Genomic DNA, 24816 nt, shown 5'->3' with positions numbered 1-24816 from the left:
CAAATACAATCAGAATAGTTTATGTTAATGACTGATACTTTACAAATTACCAAAGTCTGGATGATAACTTAATGTTACAATGTTCTTTTTAAAATATTGCACCTTCAAAGTAGGTTCTAGAGCCTGTTGTTTCCTTGAGTTCTACTATTATGTTTTTTAAGAAATGAATCAGCAAATGGTATTATGTGTGTTTTTATTGTAACATATAAGTATGTAGAAACAATAAGGAAAAATCAAGAGAAAAATATGAAAAAAAAATAAACAGTAACACAAATAACATGAAACTCACAAGAGTTCTTGACATTTTTGTCTACAAGGAATTTATACTATGTTTTCAGAATTCACACTGCATGCATGGACTGATAAAAACAATCCTATAATGGGTATGGGGTAATGCTCTATTAATTATAACAGAAGTTCAGAAGCCCCCAAAACAATATATACTATTGCCATTTCTCCTGCTTACCCCCCAAAGTTTGATTTTACCCCCCAAAGTTTGATGGTAAGACTCTATTGCTAAAGACACTACACACACAAGTCACAGTTCGACTTCAGTTCAAAGCTTCCTCCTTGCTGACTAACTTGCATGGTGCCTGGCAGAAAGTGGTCTACAGGCTGCTGGGGGACAAAAGTTATCAACAGTCTTTCTTCCCAGGTGTGAGTCTTGCATGCTACATTACTGATCTGCTAGTCAAGATGTACCCAACGGTCCAGTAGCAGGTACATAGCTATGACAGAATTAACCAGTTACTTCATGATTGGATTTTTAGGCCTGCTCCATAGGACAGAACTCATGACTGGCAAACAGCCCTTGACTTGAAAGGTCTTGGATCCTATGGTGTAGATGTAATTTTAAACAGTCTTATTAAATAAGAAACACAGAGCCAAATAAAGAGTTAAAAGCCCAGAGATTGAGCAATAGCCAAGAGCTAAGACCACCTTATCTTACCATTCGCTACCGTCCGTCCCCTGAGAGAGAGACCTTTTTTCTGTGTTCTGTCTTTTTATTGCCTTTCTGTTCTGCCTTCTCATTGGTTCTAAACCCAACCATATGACTTCCTCATCACTGCCTGTCTATACAGACCTCCAGGTCTCTAAGGTGCGTACTGAAGATTAAAGGTTCGTACTGAAGATTAAAGGTTCGGTTCACCATTTGGCTGTGTCCTTGAACACACAGAGATTCTGCCTGCCATGTGATCAGATTAAGGGTGTGTGCCACCACCTTTGGACTTCTGCTAAATGGCTTGTTCTTAGCTTTGATCTCCAGGCAACTTCATTAACATACAAATAAAATCACATTTTAACACAAATAAAATATCGCCATACTATGGGAGAAGCCTATTATTATTGTTTTATTAAATAAACATGTCAAATTCTCTTTGAAACATTCACATTTATTCAAGCTGCTCTCAAGTTTCACCTGGGAAGCTTTCTATTGCAGCAAGGCAATAGTTAATGTGGAGACGTTTGCTTGGTCAACACGCTGAGAATAAGTAACAGTGGAGTGTTCTACCCTAAACATGACATCTACATCACCTCCTACAAGACTCATAAAACATAGCAAAAGAAGTGGAAAGAATGTAAGAGCCACAGAATGGGGAGATGTGCCATAAAAAGGTGTCTTCTGAATATGACATGGCCATTGTCTTCATGAGTTTCTCTCGGCTGTGTTTATCTGCATAAGACCTACACAAAACTGCGCCTGTCAACATTTTACCATGGATGGGGAAAAGGCTCATAATACTCCCAGGACAATTGACAGTTAATGCTTGTGAGACAGAGAGGTGTCACTTTCTTCAGTGATGTAGCCACTGATAAACTGCCTGTACCCTGTCTATGCCCATGTCAGCAATCCTAATTGAATCCAATTTGTTACACACAAGTAATAAAGCCATGTGAGTAGGAAAGAAACTTGTTTTAAACAAGAAACAGCAGAAGAAGGAAGGTGACAGTAGGTACCGGGAGGAGGGGCCACTAAACCACTATATACATGCAGGAAACTGTAAAAGGATTTTAATGAAAAATTTAAAAAAATTAACTAAGAGGAAATTTACATTGGGTTTTCAAAATTCATTGAGTAGAAAAATAAAATCATGACCACCAAAATATATAAAATTAATAGAATGGTCAATGTTTACCCAGTATTCTCAAAATGCATGAGTCAGACAAGTAAAGAAAAAACTTTAAACCATCACAAAAGTATTTCAAATATCAGAGTAGTGTTCTGCAGAGCTCCAGTCTGGATCAGAACTCCTCCAAATATCAAGAGCATCAAGGCTCTAAAAGATACTCATTAGAAAAATTACAGTCTGGCCTGAATGAAGGAGGTAATGATCTAAGCAATCTACCAGATGTACTTCAACCAATGAAATAAACATTAATACAACTGGAGACACTAAATGTCTAGCAAGTAATATCACCAGTTCTCCAAATATGAATAAAGATGCAAAATAAGAAATCAAAACCAAGTTAGAAAATTTACAAGATTCAGTAACAAAACAATGAATTTTAAAATGTGGGCAACAGTGTTGCTGTGATTAAAACAATTAAATTCATTTTAATGCAATTTCAGTTAAATACATTTGAAGATAAAGAATAAAAGTAACTAAGATAATACTAAATCAGGTATATACATAAATCAACTGAAGTACACGTACATAATAAAGTGACCCTCTACACAGACCTGGATTTCATGTTATGTTAACCCTAAGCATTCATTTAAAACATTCAAAATTAGTAGGGATACCTAAGCATTAATTTCAATTACTATAGCACCACAGCACCATAGTCTAAAGGGTAGCTTTACTATTCCTTAAGATTTTTTTAATTGGCTAGCATAGCAACACAAGCCTATGATTTCAGTACATGGACGGAGGCAGGAAGACTATAAGCTCAGGTTCCCTCGGCTGCCTAGCAATACACACCTCTTCAAAAGGGATGTGAAACTTTATTTACATAAAGTTACATCTTCTGGAAAAAAAATGTTCTGTCATATGTTTTATGATTAAAATATAGAGAAGTGATAATTCAAAATATCAAAAATTGAGCTGTAGAGATGGCTCAGCAGCTAAGAGCACATAAGTGCTCCTCCAGAGCATCAAGTTCAGTTCCCAGCACCCACTTCTGGAAGTTATAGCACAACTGCCTATAACTTCAGCTCCAGAGGAATCTCCCCAACCTCCATGCCATCTGTACCTACAAACACATTAACAGAAACACACACACACAAATACATAATTAAAAATAAAAAAGCTTACAAAAATTTTTTAATTTTTATTAAATACAACAAAACATTCAAAACACTATTATTTAAGGTTAACAATGCTCTGCTTATAAAAGATGAAAACTTACTTTTTTTAACTGAAATTTGTATTAAACTTTTTTTCTCTTGGTAAAAGTCATCAAAAAATACACTACTTATGTCCATCACTGCTGTTTCCACTGTATAAAATAAATTTGCTTAAAACAGAAAGCTGCTTATATGAACAATGTCAGTAATTGAAATCATAAAAATATAAAGTATTATATTAAATACATAAGGAAAATATTTAAAACAAATAACAAACATTTAAGTCTGGCCTAAGTAACTGATTTACTAATGATACACATCAAGTCTGATAAACCTAACACTGTTGGCTATCTATAAAGGTCTTCATGTTATTTAAACTACTAAAACATTAATCAAGAACCACATTTACAACAGCTACTCTATTGATGAGGACAAAGGTCAGATCTACAAAACAAGAGGAAAAATGTTTGGTCCTAGCAGTTAAAGGAAAAATCTTTATTACTATTATTGTTGCTCCTGGGACTCAGTCTAGTATGGAACATTCCAAACTACTTCACAAACATATCCAGTCTACATAGACTCACCTAAGTTCAAGGTATCAAATATGTATAAAAGAAAAGATCAAATCAATTTCTTTAGAAATATGTCTTCAAATTGTTCCTTTAAATATACTCTGTGCTCTAAAATTTAATTTTATATATGTATATGTGTGTGCCGAGGCATGTGTGTGGAGATGCCCATTGGAAGAGGACAGCCCAATATGGATGTTGAGATACGAATTCTAGTATTTGCAAAAGCAGGAAGTGCTCTGAACAACTGATTCATTGCTCCAGCCCCTACTCTACCCTGTAAAGAACAAAGTTTCACTACTAGGTCCATTATTTCCCTAAGAAGTTTATTCTTGTTTCTAGCATTGTTTATAATACATCAATCCCTTACACAAGAAAATCAAAGTTTAGTACCTTTTTCTAACATATATGGAAAAAACATTCTATTAATTACACAATATTTACTCAGTTAACTAGATACTTCTTTAGGTAACAGATACAAATATAAACTAAAGATGGAAGCATTATCTTTTGAAGAATACACAATTTATTGGCAGAAATAGGAAACAATGTTGTAATAAACATCTTCAGGTGAACAAGAACAAAGTAAAATGACATAGAAAAGTGCCATGATGAAAATCATAGAAAATTGCCATAATGAAACCCATCAGTTTGCAACCTAAAATGTTAATTTTTAAACATATCCAAAGATAAAACCACAGGTAATGATAAACACTGAAGAGAAATAAAGAATATAAGAAAATAAATTAGGTAAAAGTGACCTAGATAACATATTTCAAGAACTCTGAGGTAACATCCAAAGTGGGACTTAAATCCAGTCCTGAGAATGGGTTTCCCAACCTCAGAGAAATCACTATGTTAAGAGATCCTCTCCAAAAGCACAAGTGTAGAAAAAGACAATGGCTCACTAAAGTCTTCAATGTTATGTCTTGTAATATATAAAAATGTTTCCATGTGTTTAGAAAGCAGCAGCTCTAATACTGGCATTTTAATACATGTTTAGTTTGGATGACCCATTCCCCCACCATGCCCTTTCTCTCCTTAGTCTTCAACATTCTAATCCCATTAGCTTCTCTTCCACTTCTCATCACAGTGCCATGACCCTACTCTCTTCTTCATCAAAGGTTCTCTCCTCCTGCCATGGGCTCCCTTCTAGTTTACTATCTTCTACACCTCCCCCCACAAACTACTACACAACTATAAAAACCAGAAGCTAGAATCTGTGTATGAGACAGATAATGCAGTGTTTGTCTCTCTGTGCTGGTTTACCTAGACATAATTATAAATAAACTTAATAGTTTCCCATTCCATCCATTTTCCTGCAGATTTCATATTTTCATTTTTCTTCATGGATAAATAAAATTCCATTGTGTTTATGAACCACATTTTCATTATCCATTCATCAGCTGGAAGTTAACCAAAAGCAAACAACAAAACTAGTAAGAATAGGACTGACAAGTATCTTTTAAATTGTGAATGAGATAGACGGAGTCAGTGACAATGCTATCTAGATGTTAATATCACCACCACTAGGACAGGGACAACAGCTGTCCTACACCATGGCTGGTTAGGAAATGTTAGCCTGACACCATGCTAAAGTCAGATCAGCATCTCCTTCAGCCATCATCAAAGAAACATCCTCTTGCAGTCAATGGGCACTAATGCAGAGACCTACAACTGGACACTGTGTTGAGAGGGAGAGAACTTGGGTCACTCAGTCCTAACGGAAATGTCTTCATTAAATGTCCTACCTTCAGGGCTGAGGGACTATTCAGAAGGGGAGGAACAATATTGTCAAGAGTCGGGGGGTGAATGACAACAAGGAAACAGTCTTCAGACACATGTGAACTCACAGAGATGGTGGCAGCATGAACAGGACCTGCACAGGTCTAAGCTAGATAAGGATCCCAGTGCTAAAAGAGGAAGTAAACATAAGCACCCATCCCTAACCCAGAAGTGGTCTCCAAATGACAACTCTTTCAAAGGAAAAATTAGTTTTCTCCAATGGGTCTCACTGGATATACAAATCACACTTACAGGAAGCCCAAGCTCAGAAGTAGGTGGTCAACACAAAATGGTCAACCCTCCTCAAATTATTCCATAAAATAGAAACAGAGGGAACATTGCCAAATTCATTTTAAAGCCACAGTTACCCTAATACCCAAACCACATAAAGAACCAACAAGGAAAAAAAATATAGACCAATTTCCCTTATGAACATAAATGCAAATTTTCTGAACAATATATTTGCAAACCAAATCCAAGAACACATCCAAAAAGCATCCATCATGACCAAGTAGGCTTCATCCCAGAGATGCAGGGATGGTTCAATATACAAAAATCATTAAATGTAATCCACCATATAAACAAACTGAAGGAAGGAAAAAATACAAGATCATATCATTAGATGCAGAAAAGACATTAGACAAAATAAAACACCCCTTCATGATAAAAGTTCTAGAAAGGTTAGGGATACAAGGAACATACCTAAACATAAGAAAGGCAGTTTACAGCAAGCTCATAGCCAACATCAATTTAAATGGAGAGAAACTCATAGCAGTTACACTAAAATGAGGAACAATACAAGGCTGTCCACTCTCTCCATACCTATTCAATATGTATTTGAACTCTTAACTACAGCAATAAGACAACGGAAAGATATAAAGGGGATACAAATTGGAAAGGAAGAAGTCGAAGTATCTTTATTTGCAGATGATATGATGATATTTGAATGACCCCAAAAATACCAACAGGGAACTCCTGCAGCCAATAAACACTTTCAGCAAAGTAGCTGGAAACAAAATTAACTCACGAAAGTCAGTAGCCTTCCTATATACAAATGAAAACAGACTGAGAAAGAAATCAGGGAAACAACACCTTTCACAATAGCCTCAAATAATATAAAGTATCTTGGGTAACTCTAACCAAGCAAGTGATGACTTTTATAATAAAAAACTTCAAGTCTTTGAAGAAAGAAATTGAAGAAGATATCAGAAGATGGAAACATCACCACCCATGTTCATCAATCAGTAGTTTTAACATAGTTAAAATGGCCACCCTACCAAAGCAACCTATAAATTAAATGTGATCCCCATTAAAATTCCAGCACAATTCTTGACAGATGTTGAAAGGACAATTCTCAGCTTTGCATGGAAACATGAAAAAACTCAATATAGCTAAAACACTCCTAAACAAATGAGGAACTGCTGAAGGTATTACCATCTCCAACTTCAAGTTGTACTACAAAGCTATAATAATAAAAACAGCATGGTATTGGCATAAAAACAGACACAATGATCAATGGAATAGAATTAAAGACCTAGATAAATCCACATACCTATGGACACCTGATTTTTTATAAAGCCAGAAATACACACTAGGAAAAAGATAGCATCTTCAACAAATGGCGCTGGTGAAACTGGATGTCTACATGTAAAAGAGTGCAAATAGGTACCATATCCATTAACCTGCACAACACTCAAGTCCAAGTGGATCAAAGAACGCAGCTTAAAACCAGATACACTGAAGCCAATACAAGAGAAAGTGGGGGATAACCTTGAACTTATTGGCACAGGAAAAGACTGTCTGAACAGAACACTGTTAGTATAGCACTAAAAATCAACAATTAGTAAATAAGACCTCATAAACTAAGATTCTGTAAGGCAAAGGACACCATCAACTGGACAAAGTGGCAGCCTACAGAATTGGAAAAGATTTTTACCAATTCCATATCTGATAAAGAACTAATATACAGAATATATAAAGAACTCAAGAAACTAGATATCAAAAAACAAGTAATCCAATTTTAAAAATGGAGTACAGATCTAAAGACAGAATTCTCATTAGCAGGAACTCAAATGGCTGAGAAACACTTAAAGTTATATCTTTAAAATATATCCATACACTTTCCAAGTTTTTATCTCCTACTGTTACACTCTAGTTTAAGTAACCATCATGCTGAATTATTACTTAGCCCTACAGCTGAGCTACTGGCTTCTATCCTCCAATTTCTATCTGCATTAACCATGATGATCCTTTTAAAACATAAGAGAGATAATCTACCTCCTCTATTCAATATCCTTCAATAATGGAATTCGCCACAAAGTACTTTCTAAGGTTACCCAAAATTTTGTTCTGTGTTTTTATTGACCTTCCTTCACCTGCTTTTCTTCATTTGATCACTATTTTAGCTATGTTCTTCAGACATAGTAGGAAATTTCACACTTGCACAGTGACTATTCTCCTAGCTGAGAATAACTGAGTGTGCATATCCCTATGGTATATGCCTCAAGTACATGCCCAAATCTCACCTTCTCAATGAGTCCTAACAAGAACCACAGTATTTTAAACTGCAAACCAATTATTAATCTATTGTTGTTGTTGTTTTGTTTTGTTTTGTTTTGTTTTTTGAGACAGGGTTTCTCTGTGTAACAGTCCTGGCTGTCCTGGAACTCGCTTTGTAGACCAGGCTGGCCTTGAACTCACTGAGATCCGCCTGCCTCTGCCTCCCAAGCGCTGGGATTAAAGGCCTGGCCCCAATCATTAATCTTTTCTTCAAAACTATCCCTAAAACATCATCTCATCCATTCTGCTCTGTATTTTCTTTTTCCTTAGTATTTGTCACTATTCATATATTATATAACTTATTTTGTTTATAGTTCATAATCTATATTTGAAATGTAAGTTCCACAAAAGATAATTGTCTGTTTATTGCCATATCCTCAAATTAAAGAAAAATTTGATATTGAATATAATAAATAATGAATAAATGAGGAAACAGTGGCTGAAAAAATGTAAAAGTTCTTGGTAGTACCCAAGATCATAAATATTTACTCATCACAATGTTTCAGATATTGTTTCCACTACTTTGATGTTTTCCACCAAAATATACATATTTACCATTTTCTAATGTCTTTATGACTAACAATACTGTCTATTGAAAATATATCTCAATACTTATGTTCTCTGGTTAAATTTTACCTGATTTTTCAATGTTAAATTAGTACACTGATGGAATCAGCCAAGCAATATAAATAAGCCTCCTTGAAACATTACTTCTGCTTAGGATACTATTCTGAAAAACCAGCAACCTTTTAATCTGTACTTCAAGTCTTCAAGTCCATTAACGCAAACTCAGCTATCACAAACAGAAACAAAGTAACCTGCTCATCATTCTGCTTTCACCATTTGTTCTACCTCATTAATCATTCATTCTCTCTTTTTTTCCTTTCTTTTATTGAACATACATATTTTTCACGCAATATATTCTGATCAGTTTCCCTTCCTCAACTTCTGAGAACCCACACGGGTTTCGCCATTTATTCTACCTTATTAATCATTCATTCTCTCTTTTTTTCCTTTCTTTTATGAACATACATATTTTTCACACAATATATTCTGATCAGTTTCCCTTCCTCAACTTCTAAGAACCCACACGCCCCCATCTTCTCTCCCATGGGAATCCACATCCTTTTTGCCTCTTTGTAGAAAGCAAACAGGCATCTAAAGGACAACAAAATAAAATAAAATAATATAAATCAAAAACAAGCAAACCAGACAACAAAACAAACAGAAGAAAAAGAGCCAAAGATAAAGCATGATATATACATATAGATGTGTATCTTATGCAGAAAATTTCCTAAAAACCCAAATTCAGAAGTCAAAAGAACCTGTGAAGTGAAAAAACAAAACAAAACAAAAAACAAACGCTGCCCTGTAAAAACCTTATGAGAAAAGAACATGCGAACATGCCACTGAGTTTGTTTTGTGCTGGCCATCTACTGATGGACCTGGGGCCTGGCCTGAAGAGCCATTTGTATCCCCAGTGAGACACTGTTGGAGAACTAATTTTTTTCCTTTGTGAGCAGTTGTCATTAGACATAGCTTTCTGGTTTCGGGCCTGTGTCTACTTCTTCTCTCAGTGCTGGAACCCATCTGTTCAGAACTAAGCACATCCTGTGCACAATGCCACAATCTCTGTGAGTTCATATGTATGTCGGTCCTGCTGTGTTTAGAAGGCCTTGTATCGTTACTTTCCTCCATCCCTCTGGTTCTTATACTCTTTCTGCCTCCTCTTCCACTGGGTTCCCGAACACTGAGGGAAGAAATTTGATGGCGACATCCCCTTTAGCACTGAGTATTCCAAGTTCTCTCACTCTCTGACCGTTGGCCAGCTATGGGTAACTGTATTTGTTTTGATCATCGTGTCTGTTTTTATGCCAATACGATGTTGTTTTTATTATTCTTATTGCTGTACACAACTTGATATCAGGGATGGTGATACTTCCAGCAGTTCTTCCATTTTCTTAAATACTGCTTCCCTTTTCATTTCCATACTGTCACTGCTTCAGTTTCCCACCACTAATTGTTTGTTTCTCAAAATCTTCTATTTCTGTTCTTTAAGTGGAAATCATACCTGCTGATCACCCACCACACTTTCGCAGCCCATAATAACAAAAACTAAACTTAGGCTATTCTTCCTCATAGCCAGACTATGACATGAGAGAGAGAAAACACAGATACCAAATTCTAAATGGTTCTGCAAACAAAACTTTATAGAAAGTTGCAAATAAATATGGCTTCCTTGTACAAATACAAATAGAAACATCAATTTATTTTTGCTACACTTAGACACAATTATTGAAAATAAAAACCAGAATCTCAGCAGTGTAACTATGAAGATTATAAAATGACTACACATTGGCATAATTTAGTAATCAATAAACAAAAGCACTAAAATATTACTGACTCAAAAACAATATATACAGAACACCAAAGTATCAGTTCATACAGAAAAAAATAAAAGAATATTTTAAAGTAAAATATAAATAGATATAAAATAAATTACCTTCCTTCATTGACAAGTTCAATGAAAGCAAGGCCTGCATTCTTCTGAATAGAATTTTGCCACTCCTGAAAAACAGAGAAAAATAGCTGAGGAAATTATACTTAGGTTAGTTCTTTTAATGCCACAACAAAAAACATCTTCCATATCAATTTCAACTTCCTTTAGTTCTTAAAGGGAAAGTTATGAGAAGCCTGCTGCTGACTCACCACAGGCCGGTGCACACAGAGACTGAAACAGAAAGACCCGTTTCACTAAGTGAATACTTGCTTCAGTCTAAACAGAGAGGGCAGGTCCATACTTTTCCTGCCATTGTTGTTTTACACCACTGTATACCAGCTAAACTGACATCACCAGGACTAGTTAGGTTCAACAGAAGCAAAAAATACCAGGGGCAGATAACATAGATATTTATAAAGATAATCCATACTGAAGAAAGATACTCCCACCAAATGACTAATAATAACATAGGGAAAATGAATTGGAATACACCAGTTATGAACTGGAAAACTATAATTTACTGGCATATAACTTAACAATAAGTGCTATAAATTTCCAACCATATTCAGTAACCATTAAAAATTTATATATTAACTTTATCCACTAAAACAATATCCATTAAAAAGCCTAGAGTGGGAATCAATCAGCAGAGCATGTTCAAATGAATACTTTAACCCTTACTCTCAAAACCTATGTAAAATAAGCATTAAGACAATAAGAAGTAAAGCCGGGCGGTGGTGGCGCACGCCTTTAATCCCAGAACTCGGGAGGCAGAGCCAGGCGGATCTCGAGGCCAGCCTGGGCTACCAAGTGAGTCCCAGAAAAGGCGCAAAGCTACACAGAGAAACCCTGTCTCGAAAAACCAAAAAAAAAAAAAAAAAAAAAGACAATAAGAAGTGGCATTACAAATTGAAATACTTTCAAAAATGGCAGTGAATGTATCCATGTTTATGCATTCATGTGTCCATATCAGTCCACCATGCTCTATGCATCTGTGTACATCTACATAAACGTGAATACACACACCTATCTTTAAAAAAACCTGATGCCTTTTTTCTTAACACTCTCAGGGTCCCTTGTATTATAAGTTATATGATATCGTTCAACTATTATTTTTGTTCTTTCTTAAAATCTAAATTAAGCCGGGCAGTGGTGGCACACGCCTTTAATCCCAGTACTCGGGAGGCAGAGGCAGGTGGATCTCTGTGAGTTCGAGGCCAGCCTGGGCTACCAAGTGAGTTCCAGGAAAGGCGCAAAGCTACACAGAGAAACCCTGTCTCGAAAAACAAAACAAAACAAAAACAAACAAAAAAAAAATCTAAATTGAAAGACTAGGCTCAGCTATTTACCATTGCTCATCATTAACCAAATAACGTTTCTGAATGTAACAACCTGTGGAGTTTTAAATTCCATGTCATTTCAAGCTACTTCCATATGGATGTGTACATTCTTCTTCTGTTTTTATTTTTTTGTAACCACTTTTGTTCTACATTCATTGTGTTTTAAAAAAAATCCAAGGTATCAGGAATAAAACAGCATGCCATGATGGTGCTGAATGATTCCATCTTTCCCAAAAGTATTTGTATGACCATACACATAGAATATATAGAGTAAAATAAAAATAAAAAACAGTAGACATGCAAAGGCATCCAATAACTAGATCTGCCAAAAGGAGAAAAAGGCAATGTATTATTAAAAAGAAAAAAGACACAGTCATAAAGACTTGTTTTCATCCTAACACAAGGAGGATAAGTTCTTGGAAATTTTATACTATTTTGTCATGATAAACAAAATATTTAAATATTTCTATTCCAAGTATATCTTATTATATTTATTATATTATATTTATTACATTTTATTCTTCAATTTAATAACATTTAGGAATAAGTGAAAAGAAGTCTATATACTCTCTCAAAATTCACAGTTGCCACCCAACAGACTATAGATATCCTAAATTTATTTCAATAATATAAACCAAATCAAGTATAAAACAGATATTTCAATCAGACTTAAAGTCCTTTTCTTTAGGTCAGAATGAAATTAACAAACATGTAGTCCAACTAAAAACAATCAAATTCCACAACAGAATTTATCCTAAAGAAAAGGGCAAAGAGCATATCCACATTACTTCTCAGAGGTAGCAAGGTAGCAAAAAGATGAGGGTAAGCAGAAATTATATCCAGGGCAGAGGGTCCCACTCTTCACATTCACTCAACACAGAACCATAAAATTCAAGCTGAATCTAAAACTACTCTCAAAGTCATATTATCTTTGAGAGTATCATCTAGTTTTCATATTGATAATATATTATTCAAAACTATGACCAAAGAGGGCTTTATTACATAATTCGAATTTCATATAAAGAAAACATAAACATAATCTTGTCTATATTTTCAATAAATTAGTAAACTTTGTTGATTTTACTTTTGCCCAAATGAATTCTTATGTAAAAATAAAATCATAAGATATGCTATTTAAATTCCAAAAAATTTTAAATAGCATTACTGAAGTTAGACTGAAAATATGATAAAATTGGTACTTATAACTAAAAATCACCAATTAAAAAATAGTGACCTAAATTTAGACTGGCATGTCAAACAAAATACTATTAAAAACAAATCAGATCAAGAATTGACTACAATGATATATACTTAGTTTTAAAGTCCTTTAATAATGAAGTGGATATTTAGGTTTCTGTCTAAATAAAAGAAAAAATGAATAAAACAAAATTTTAATGCTATTATTCATAAAATTGCTATAATGAAACCTACTACTTTGAATGTTATCTTAAAAATAATTTTTTAAAAGTCAAGAACAGAACAAAAAATTAGACAAGAAGGTACATAGACAATTGGAGAATGACAACTTTTGCTGATGCTCAGAAAATCAAATTTATCACTTGACTTCTGGTTCACACAGACAGCATCTATAAATCTTTTTTGTTTGTTGTTTTAGTTAAGGTAAAAGGAATAATATAATAAGTGACAAGGAAATCTATTCAAAATTAACAATGCTTATGAAAGGGAAGTTGAAGCCTAAGAGAAAATATTCCTACTTTCTTTTTTTTTTATATTCCCAATGATCAAACCCAATATATTTTCTGTGCAATAAAACACTCTCTACAGTAATTTGTGGAAGTTGCCAAAACTAAAAAGAATATTCATTAATCATGGTGTTTGAAGGCATTTTTCTCCACTCAAAAACAATTATCAACAAGGCGTTAGTCTAAACAATTTTATAAACCACAGCTCAATATAACCTTTAGTGAGTTTTAATAGTTGAAAGAAAAGCTTAATGGTCATCATCTTTCATGATCATTTCAATATTTCATAACAGTATTTACAATTCTATAGTGATACAAAACGCACAGTACATTTAAAGGTCTTGTTATCCTTTCCCAAGAGGTCCTGATGAAAACACGTTAAAAGCCTCAAATCCAACCACTAATGCAAGTAAGTAATTTCAAAACACACTTGAGCACTTTCAAGAGGAAGGCCTCAAAAAGCAGCAGAGTCAATAACTTCATACCTGTGCCTAAGCTATATTTAATTGATTATCACATCCTAGGACCATAACTGTTGCCGAATCAATTTTTACTAAAACACACTCTTAGGTTACTAATGCTCTGAAGTCATGCAGTGACAATATGAGCACATTCAACAAGACTACCAGAGCACCACAAAATGTAAAGTATGTGTTTTGATAGAAATAAAGATTTTTTAAGAGAGAATAAAGCTTTTATTAATGATATTACATTGATTCCTATGTTTCTCAAATATGGAGAAAAATAAACATACAAATTATTTATTTAAATTAATTTAGAATGCTAACATATTGAGATTAACTGTAGTTTTCTAAAAATTAAGCATCATAAAATGTATTTAGTGAAGGTACTATACAAATTTGCCTATATTTTGCAAGTGAAAAAGTTTAAAAGATAAAAGTAATTCCTAAAAATTAACATGTTCAAAAGCACAGCCCACACTTTGATAAAGTTCATTACATGTAATTTTTCCTATCAATTTATTTTGAGAATTCATCAGTTTTGATAATCACTGCAGTAACATCCTATTTTGTGACATAAATTTTTTTCTAGATTAACTTTTAACTTTTTGAGTAATTTCCCTGATGATTAATAAGCTAGTTATTTTTATATACTTTTTAGAAATTGTTCTATCTGCTCTTAAGAAATGTCTATTCAAATAATTTGTGAATTTCTTCAATGACCTAAATTTGGTTTTGGAGCTTCTATTTTGTTTAAATAGGGTTTCATGCAGCCCAAAGTGGCCTCAAACACCCTATTTAATCAAACCAGTCTGCACTCATCTTCCTTCCTCCACCTCCCAGATGCTGGAATAATAAGAGTAAACTCTGATGATTTAAGTTTCTATGCTTCTAGTTGCTGCTCAATTTCCTTCAGCTCATTATATATTCCAGATACCAATCTATTGTCAGATAACAGTTTGTAAACGTTTTCTCTTACTACATATATTGACTCTTCACCCATCACTGTTTCTCTTGGCAACTGGAGGCTTTATGATTTGAGATGATTATATTATCTATTTTATTCTTGTTGGTGGTTGGCTTGCCTATTATTCTCCCAGAAGAGCATTGCACACAAGCATTCAAGTGTCTCTGCTATATTCTCTAATGTCAGTTTGCTGGTAGTAAGTATTATATTTAGGTCCTGGGTCCAATTTGAGTGGGTTTTTGTATATCTTAAAAGACAGATAATAGTTGAATCTGTCTGTCTGGAAATTAATATCCAGTTTTGTTAGTATTGATTACTGACCAAAACAGTCTTCCCCAGTATTGCTTTTATTGTTGGTAAAACTCAATTCACTGTAGCTATGTGGGCTCTCTACTCTGTTTTCACTGATGTTTGTACCCATTTTTAAGCTAAGACTGTGATATTCTGGCCACAACAAACTATTACTTAATTTCAGGTTAGTAATTGTTAGATCTTCAGCTATGTTTTTTTTCCCCATTCAAGATGGAATTGGCTTATTGTCTTTTGAGGTTCCATGTCAATTTTAGGATTGCTTTTATCTTTTCCTATGAATGATAAATACAACACGTACATCTCTTTCAGTAATATGAACATCTAGCTTTTGTAACAATAAATGAACATGGAATATCTCTCTAGATTTTGGTATCAACTTTAATTTTTTTAAAGCCACATATGAAGCAAGCTTTAATTAAATACTGGCCAGGTGAATGGGCTCTGGCCAGGTCCATACCCAGGTTCACAGGAATGGCCCCAAGTCACATTTTTTAGGGGCTCAAAAAGCAAAACCCGTAATTCACCACATTCCCCATGAGATCCAACCAGGGGCAAGCATACATCCTGATGTACTTCCTGCCTGTGTACCTCCTGCCGATATCCAATCAGGGGCAAGAGTTCATCCTAACATAGTTCCTGCCCACATGTGATCAGACACATCCAGTGCAGATAGGTCAACAAAACTTGTTTAGGGAGTGGAAACATGTGGCTTGCTATCTCCCATAAACAAAAGCCTCCAGCATTTCAGGAACTATCTGTTTTAGGGCAAGGGGCTTAGATATCAGAGGCATTTTTGTTTCATGGACTCTTAGGCAAGCAACTAAAACTTAAAATATAACTTTGGCTCTCACATCATTCCCCCTTGATTGTATCCTGAGTTAAATCTTTGACTCTGTGATGGGTACCTGTTTATATTTGGATCTAGTAATCATCAACTTAATGGTACCCAGACAGGAATTACCATTTAGTTAAGGCATTAATGATGCAAGAGCCAACAGCAATTGGCAGACAGGCCAAAGGCCCTGAGATGGCTGACACATCTCCACTTGTCCCCAACAGGCTAGAATGTTAGATCAAAATGATACTCCCTGGCATAGGGGACAAAATAGCTACCCATGGTGCCTATCAGCATACCAGGAAAGGTACCTGTTAAAACCACATACACCAAGATCTAGGAATAGGTAGATTCATTAGCTGAAATAGTTCTACAATAGGATAGGGCACTCAATTTGATCAATGTAAAAAAGAGAGGTTATTGTATAGCTTTAAGAGAAAATTATTCTTACTATACAAACCACTCAGGAATCATTAGAAATAATCTGGCTGTACTTAAAAAAAAATCATTGCAAAAAAGGGGGACCTGATATGAAATAAATACCTGTTCCCCATTCTTATTTCTACTATTAATTTTTTAATCCATATTTTGCAACTTTTATTGAATTAAGCTTATTCTTAGTTTAGTTTTTGTTTTCTATTTATTTATGGTAACAATTTGAAATGGGACTGATTTCTAAACATACTATAGGTATATAAAATGTTATTGAATTTTGTATGTTCATTTTGTGTACTACAGGATTTTATCACTTCTAACAAACCTTAGTATATCCTTTGAGTTTTGTGCATGTAAAATTATGTCATCTGCAAACAGACAACATCACCACCTCCTTTTCCATTCAGGTGCTCTTTCTTTCTCTTGCCTTCTGGCTAGGATTTCTATTACTATGTTGAATAAGAATGGAGAAAACAGACAGTTTAATCTCATTCCACACTGAGAGGAGTTTCATTTTCATAAGTTCCACAGTCATTCTTCATTCTTTAATGATTAATCTGACTAGTATTTCAAAGGATAAACCTTGAGCTCTGAAGCTCTTCTGCTTGCTATATATAGTCTGTTGCCAACCATCTCAATTGTATTTTTTTTATTTCATTTATTGAGTTCTTCAGTTCCAAGATGTTTGATTCTTTTATGGACTCTGTCTCACTGCTAAATTTCTCATTCATATCATGAAATGTTTTTCTACTTCACTGAATTATTTGTATTTCTTTGTATTTGTTCTGTTTCCTTGAACTTTTTTTAAAGACTTTTAAGAAAGTTGCCATTTCCCCTTCTCCTTGAGTTTTGTGGGTGGGTATTAGATTGTCTTGCTTTTTAATGATATTTTTTGTCCTTAAATTGCTATTTATACAAAGGGCAAGTCTGTTAACTTTACCAATTTTATAGGCTGTCTTTTGAAAAAAAGAATGTCCACTGGCATCATGGCATACATCATGCTACATTGTCTATGGGTCCAGATGAACACCTATTTTATCTCCATACAGCTTCTTTGTTTATAACTAATATCAGGAATGCCTATGGAAATGCTACAGTAGGTAAAATGTCATTATCTTAGATGGGACAGTTTCACCAGCAGTTCAGAATGTGACACGCAGGACCACAGGTGCTGAGCACACCAGAGTTTTAATAACTTATGTAGAGATGAGGATATTAGAATAAGTCCAGGTAAGCTAAAGCAGACCAGTGCAAAAAAAAAAAAAAAAAAAAAAAAAAAGACAGTTCCCAAAAATCACCATAGGCCACACAGAGAAGTGGTCCAGGTCTATCTGACACAGCTTGTCCAGTAATTAAGCGTAGGGCTTCTGTTAGAATCTGAGACCCATGCAGATGTCCTCACAGGCCTTGGCTGGTGAAGACATACAACTAAATAAAACATCCCTGGTTGCAGGTGAGTGGATCAGGGTTCCTGACTGCTTCTCATGCCTGCATGTGGGTAGATGGACCTCCTTGATATATGCATGTTTTCCTATATAGACAATATATATTTATCTCATTTTATTCTGAAAACCTCCAAATAACAGGAGCATTCAAGTTTCATGAATACTCATGACAAAATTTGAAAATACAAATGTATTATATATTGATTATTAAGTATTTGTTGTTTTTCTAAAGTCAATATTCTAACCTATCAAATGAAAATAACCTTAATTTCTATGAATACTAAAATCCATTAAAATAAGTTGTGAAGTTTGGAATTAAACATGCTTAATATAAAAGAAAGGAACAAAGACTAAATTAACAAACACCCAAACTCATAATTACCTATTTTGCTTCCTTATGAAAAAAAAAAAGTCGAAGTCTTAGTGGTTTTAATTTATTTTGGCTTTGTTTAATGGTTTTTGTTATTTGGTTTGGGTTTTATGTATACATTCATTTGTTTATTAGGGAGTATGTAAATATGTGCACATATGGTGACTTTGTTTCCTTTCATTTAGTAAGGTCTCAGGTAGCCCAGCCTGGCCTCATACTCTCTATATAGTCAGGGCTGAACTTGAACTCATAATCCTTTTTCAGCAGGCTCCCACGTGCTGGAATTACATGCTACATCACATGGCCCAGGGTTTTCTTTTTTAAAGCCATGTTGCTATGTTGTCTAGGCTGGTTCAAGCAATCCTCCTGCCTCAGATACTTGAGGAACTGAACTGCAATGACACTCTACTCAGCAAGGGCTTGCATTTTTAATTAAATGCCTACACTAATTTTTAAAATGTTATAGTTACCTTTCTTTGTTAAAAAAAAAAAAAAATCGAAAAGGATTTGATATACTTCAAATGACCAAAAGAGATGACAGAAACACTATCATGAGTCAAAGAAACAGGTCAGAGAGGAGATATTGAATAAAGAAGGAAATGTATGAACATAAAACTGAGTAACATTATACACGAGACTAAAGACCAAACTGAGGCGAAACTTGCTGTTGGTAAGGATATAGTGGCCCTCAGTGCACAAGGGAAACTTTCAGTGACTTTTCAGCAGCATGTGCCTGTGTGTCAGCACTCTCTCAACAGTGCATCTAACATACTGTTCCTACCATAAGCACATGCCAGGAAGGAATACAGCAGAACTGTAAAGGAAAAATCTTATTTCATCATTTCGTCACATGAGATGTCTTTCAGTGACCGTAAAACAGGTAACTGCCCTTTGAAAAGTGCTAGTCTCATTTTTGTGAACACATTTATATATTAAGCATAGTATATTTCTATGAGTAAAGTTAAAAGTAAGAGAAAATTAATTCTATTAAAATTTGAGCATACAGCCAATTTCATAATAGTTAGCAAAAAAAAAAAATCAAATGGAGCCCTATACACAAGGAACTGGATATTTTAAAGTAACTATTCATAGAATGTATAAACTATAAAGATTTTTAAACTGCAAAAGATAGGATAACACATAATCAAATACCTAATTATTATAAATATATCCTATTTAAAATACTCAATTAGAAAACTTAGCTGTGCTCAAGCACATAAAACATTTATTTTCAAGTATGTATAAGAATACTCTTTAATCAATAATGATTTTCTAATAATTTCCTAACTCAGTTCAACGTTGTTCATATCTTTCACTGTTCAATACAGAAAGCATGGTTTACAAGGATAGCAGAAGTTGTTCTAACCTTGTCTAGCTACAAGCTCGCAACAGATGATCATAATTAAGACTATCAGGGATCCACACTCAGGAGCTATATAAATGTGTCCTATTAGTACATGGTCAGTCTGCTCGGCAACTCTGCTTCTCCAGACATATGGCAACTCCTGCCCTTTGAGGTCTGAAGTCAAGTCTTCAGGGAATCTCAAAGCCTGAACTGAAATTACAAGGCGGGTTCATTAAAGACTGCTGGAGGGAGACCATGAAAGACATCCATTACAACTATATAAAATGGCTAATTATTTTTTAAACATTTTTAAGCTATCTAATGTACTCAATGTAATAAGAAGTATTTACCAGTCAAGTTATTTTTTAAAGCATTAGTTTCATGACCTGTCTATTTTTCTTCATGGCTCCCATTTCTACCCTCAATACACTTAACACTCATTTAACAATGATCAAATAAAGACTTTAATATCATATAAGTGATTAAATTAACCTATGCCTCTCTAAAGCCTCTCCTACAGATTTACAAGCATATTCCATATACAGTCATGGTTTCTTTTTTCAATTTTGGTTTGGATTAATATACACTATTACCTTGAACTCAGCCAGACATATACATATAGAAATGTTTCTTTAGACTTAATTTTTATAAAAGGTATGTTTCCATAATTTTTATTACATTATAAACTAATAGTATTAAAAAGTATGAGTATAAAATAATATAAATTCTCAGTCAATATGTAAAGAAGTAATCATCAAATATATGCAAAAATAAAATATATGAAGGTTTGAATGTTTAAATTTAAAATGTTTGAAATTTAAAGACTTTCTATAAATTGATAAACAGGAGTTGATATATTTGGATATCTTTACCATGCCAGAATTTTTAATATAAAAAGTATAAATATTTTCTAATTAATAAGCGTTGTCACTTTAACTGTTCAAATGTCTAGACACTTTTTGAGTTGGGAAAATAAAAATCACTATTTATTAAGTTTCACAACAAAACAATGTTACTTCTGAATATTTATTTCAGTAACAAATCTTTATAAAATGTTATATAAAATTCATTAGCTTGCCTCAATCATTTCTTCAAAGCACATGTATGTTATTTTGTGACAGACTAATTCCAAAAAGCAATTACAACCTCAATCCATATGTAAAAAAAAAAAAAAACAGAAACAAGTACATTAACTCAGTTTTAAAAAAATAAAAATCTAAAGAAAACAGATTACCAATGATTTATATGGATGTCTAGTGCTGAAGTTAATTACAAGTAACCTAATAAAATAGTGCCGTTATTATTGTGTAGCAAGTAACAGCCACAGACTTAGAAGCAGAGCTCTTTATGCTGCCTTTTGCGTGCACAGTCCCACAGCACACAACATTAAGAATTAAACATGTGGTAAATAAGGCCATGCAGAAAACAGCAGTTTTTAACTAAAAGCAGAAAACTTTCCTGCTGTTTAACTACTTGGAGTCTTCTATGCTGCACACTAACCACCATAAACATATACTATGTAATTCATTGAAAAATACATCAAGGTTAATATAAAATGAGATTTTAATTCAGTTTAACTTCAAATAAAGGATAATTGTAAAACACACAGACATTTGGTTGGTATTCATCATGAGCAAGTAAGATTTATGTTTATGCTGTGAAATGATGTATCTTCAGAACTAAAATTATCTGAACATCATACTACATGTACCCATAAAACTCTGGTCTCAAATTTTAAACACATACCATATAAGAAACATACAAGTAATAAAAATTTCTCATAGATGTTGAGCCATAACCCACAGGCCAATCATACACTATAACGTTGGTTGTGAAAAGGAGCAATACTTTCAATCCAGAATAATTCAGTAATCTTCAAATGTTTATCAATACTCTTAATAATACGCTAGCTAATACCTAGTAGAACACAGAATTCCAAAAACTTGCTTTGGATAGACACCATGATGTAAGCCATTCTTCCGCCTACAACATAGCTTAAATAGCAATAAAAGTAACCTTAAAATCTGATGCTCTTAAATCTGAAGCTTTTTCTGTCTCAACACGATGCTCAAAGTTATGATTAACTGAAATTGTATATATTTAAATATGAAATGTTCTGTTTTGATAAATCTGCATATTGGGTTTTTTTTGTCTGGTTTTTTTTTTTTTTTTTTTTTTTGGTTTTTCGAGACAGGGTTTCTCTGTGTAGCTTTGCGCCTTTCCTGGAACTCACTTGGTAGCCCAGGCTGGCCTCGAACTCACAGAAATCCACCTGGCTCTGCCTCCCGAGTGCTGGGATTAAAGGCGTGCGCCACCACCGCCCGGCAAATCTGCATATTGTAAGTAGTAAGATCAAGTCATGAACAAATTTATCACCTTGTGTACTTAGCATAATTTTTGAAGCCAGAATCAGATTCTTAAGAGAACTTTCTCCAAAGATATTTGTCCTTTTTCCATCCTGACAAAATTCAAGTTACACAAATTTGTAAAGATAATAATATAGTCAGAAAGTTTTGTTACAGTTTTGAATGAAATTAAATATGAATTATGTTAAAATAAATGTGGTACAAATGAGGAGAACTAAAGTTTACAAAGACCTTAAAACATCAGATTCTTAACACTCATCATTGTTTCCATATTTGGCATACCATACATACTTTCCTAGGAAGAGCTATCATGATAAGAACAGGAAGTGATGGAATCACGGTGGCATCCATGGAAGAAAGCCAATGTGACCCATTGGAAAGAAAGGCAAAAATTGCTGAGCTATGAGAAATTCTTAGAAAGTTAATACTTTATGGTTCAAGATGAAAACAGGTTAGACAGAACATATAATTATAAAAAATATATAATAATCTCAGAAAAGAAGAACATAGAGAAGAAGAAAATAGTGTTATTTTACTTTGTGAGATAAAGATATAAGACAAAAATTAACTTCCTGAAAGGAAAATGGAGGCAATGAAAATACTAATACAGGGAGAAGGTTCTGTATTCTGAAAACACAAGTCAGCACTAATAAGTTTAAACTGTGCCCTATTTTGTCCCATGAGCACTTATGTATACTTTTATAAATATTATATAACAAGATCTTAGTACATTCACAGAACTCTATAAGAAACCAAGTCTTTGGAATATAAAAAGAAATTGATTCACCCAAGGCTACAAAATTTGTTAGCCATCAACAGGAAGAAAAATGTTTATGAATATTCAAAATCAGTCATCACAGCATTTTCCAACCTCAATCTTTTCTTTCAAAAAATGGCCAAAGTCATTTTCCTTTTTATCTTGTTTAACTCAAAATGGAGACAACAATAATCTCAGCACTGTCCCTGCATATTTTTTTTTTTTTTTTTTGCTACCACAAAAGCAAGTAACTAGCTAGCTTCAGGGTTCTGATTAGGGCTTCATTTAGGCCTAAGTCAAGGTTCAAACTTCCTATTTTGTAAGAATCATTTTATAACTTATAACTTTCGTGTCATAAGATAGTGGCATGGCCGGGCGGTGGTGGCGCACGCCTTTAATCCCAGCACTCAGGAGGCAGAGCCAGGCGGATCTCTGTGAGTTCGAGGCCAGCCTGGTCTACCAAGTGAGTTCCAGGAAAGGCGCAAAGCTACACAGAGAAACCCTGTCTCGAAAAACCAAAAAAAAAAAAAAAAAAAAAAAGATAGTGGCATGACCAAAAATTAGGCACTACAAAGACACAATACATGGAATGCCTGTAGAATACTCTAACTGCACCTGTCTTGAAGGTACTACAATATACTACATAACAATCTTATCTCAACAACTACCTAAGTCAAGCAGTGTAAATGTGTTAAAGAGAAGCAATATGTGAATCTGGGTCCTAAAAAGCTGGGATGGCCAAATTTAACTAACTACTTTGACTGAAATCCATTAGTGAACCATAAATATACTTTGTATAAAAAATGTTATACTTGAATACAGTTAAGCCTTTAAAAAGTCAAAGGATTTGACATTAAACCAAGGAAATTTAAAACTATATTTTTAAGCAAACATTTCGTAACACCACAGCTAGTAGACTGATTTAAAGTTGGAATAGGAAGGTGAGCACCAAGCCATAACAACTATGAAAGAGAGATATTGACCTGTACTCCCATTTATATTAATCAAAGAGAAATGCTATACTCTGGATATTCCCATTTGTGTTCCTCCCTTTTCCTCTCTTCTTAATCCAAAATTTAAAAGAGGAGTTGTAAAACAGCAGGGAGTCAAATTAAAACACACTTTATTTTCAAATGTCTCCATCCTCACTAGCTGACTTCCTGTCAGGAAGAGTTCCATTTCACTGAATACCCCAATCAGCAGGGAACTTGCAGAATTAAGTGCCAGTTGATATTACTTTGTTTTGCATTTACCACCCTTGAGAATAATGTTCAAAGATGTCGTTACATAGCCAGCATGGTCTCATCCTTCTGACTAGACGGCCAAGCCACAGGGTGTACTGCCCATTCCACAAAATGTACCTTTCAAAGTTGTGTTTTCTAAATCCTAGTGTGCTGGTGAATCAACGGGATGCCTGTATTTCAAATTAAGCCCACTATGAAAAATGAAATTATGTTTTTCTTTGGCCGTAAAAAGCACTTTAATTAATATCAAAGGACAGTCTACATCAAAACGTAAATAAAGAGCAGTGTATAGTGTATGCTCACTAACCTACAATTTGATTTAAACATTTTAAGACACGTTTTGTTCTTGAAAAATGATACTTTATACTTTACTTACTTTGATTTTTGTATATGCTTGCTGTTGTATGGACATATGTTCCTACCTTCAAATATGAAGTTATTTTTTATAAAGTTTTAGAACAATTCAAAACATTAGGTGGTTATTAAGCATGAAGTAGTTAATAAGCTGGTGTCTTATTTTTAATTGTTAGTGAT

At 33.9% G+C, this 24816-nt stretch overlaps 1 protein-coding gene across 3 annotated transcripts in view; it reads right to left on the bottom strand.

The window, feature by feature from the left end:
* Positions 1–24816, bottom strand: part of Lrba (LPS responsive beige-like anchor protein) — a 561905-nt gene that overhangs the window by 385466 nt on the left and 151623 nt on the right. For all 3 annotated transcript variants that reach the window (XM_059265566.1, XM_059265567.1, XM_059265565.1), the window contains exon 34: positions 10706–10770. In XM_059265566.1, the coding sequence (XP_059121549.1) occupies positions 10706–10770 (65 nt within the window). The remainder of the gene's footprint in view (positions 1–10705; positions 10771–24816) is intronic.

This window comes from Peromyscus eremicus, chromosome 6 (genome assembly GCF_949786415.1).
Source record: "Peromyscus eremicus chromosome 6, PerEre_H2_v1, whole genome shotgun sequence".
NCBI classification, from domain to species: Eukaryota; Metazoa; Chordata; class Mammalia; order Rodentia; family Cricetidae; genus Peromyscus; species Peromyscus eremicus.
This window is presented reverse-complemented; position numbering and strand designations above follow the sequence as displayed.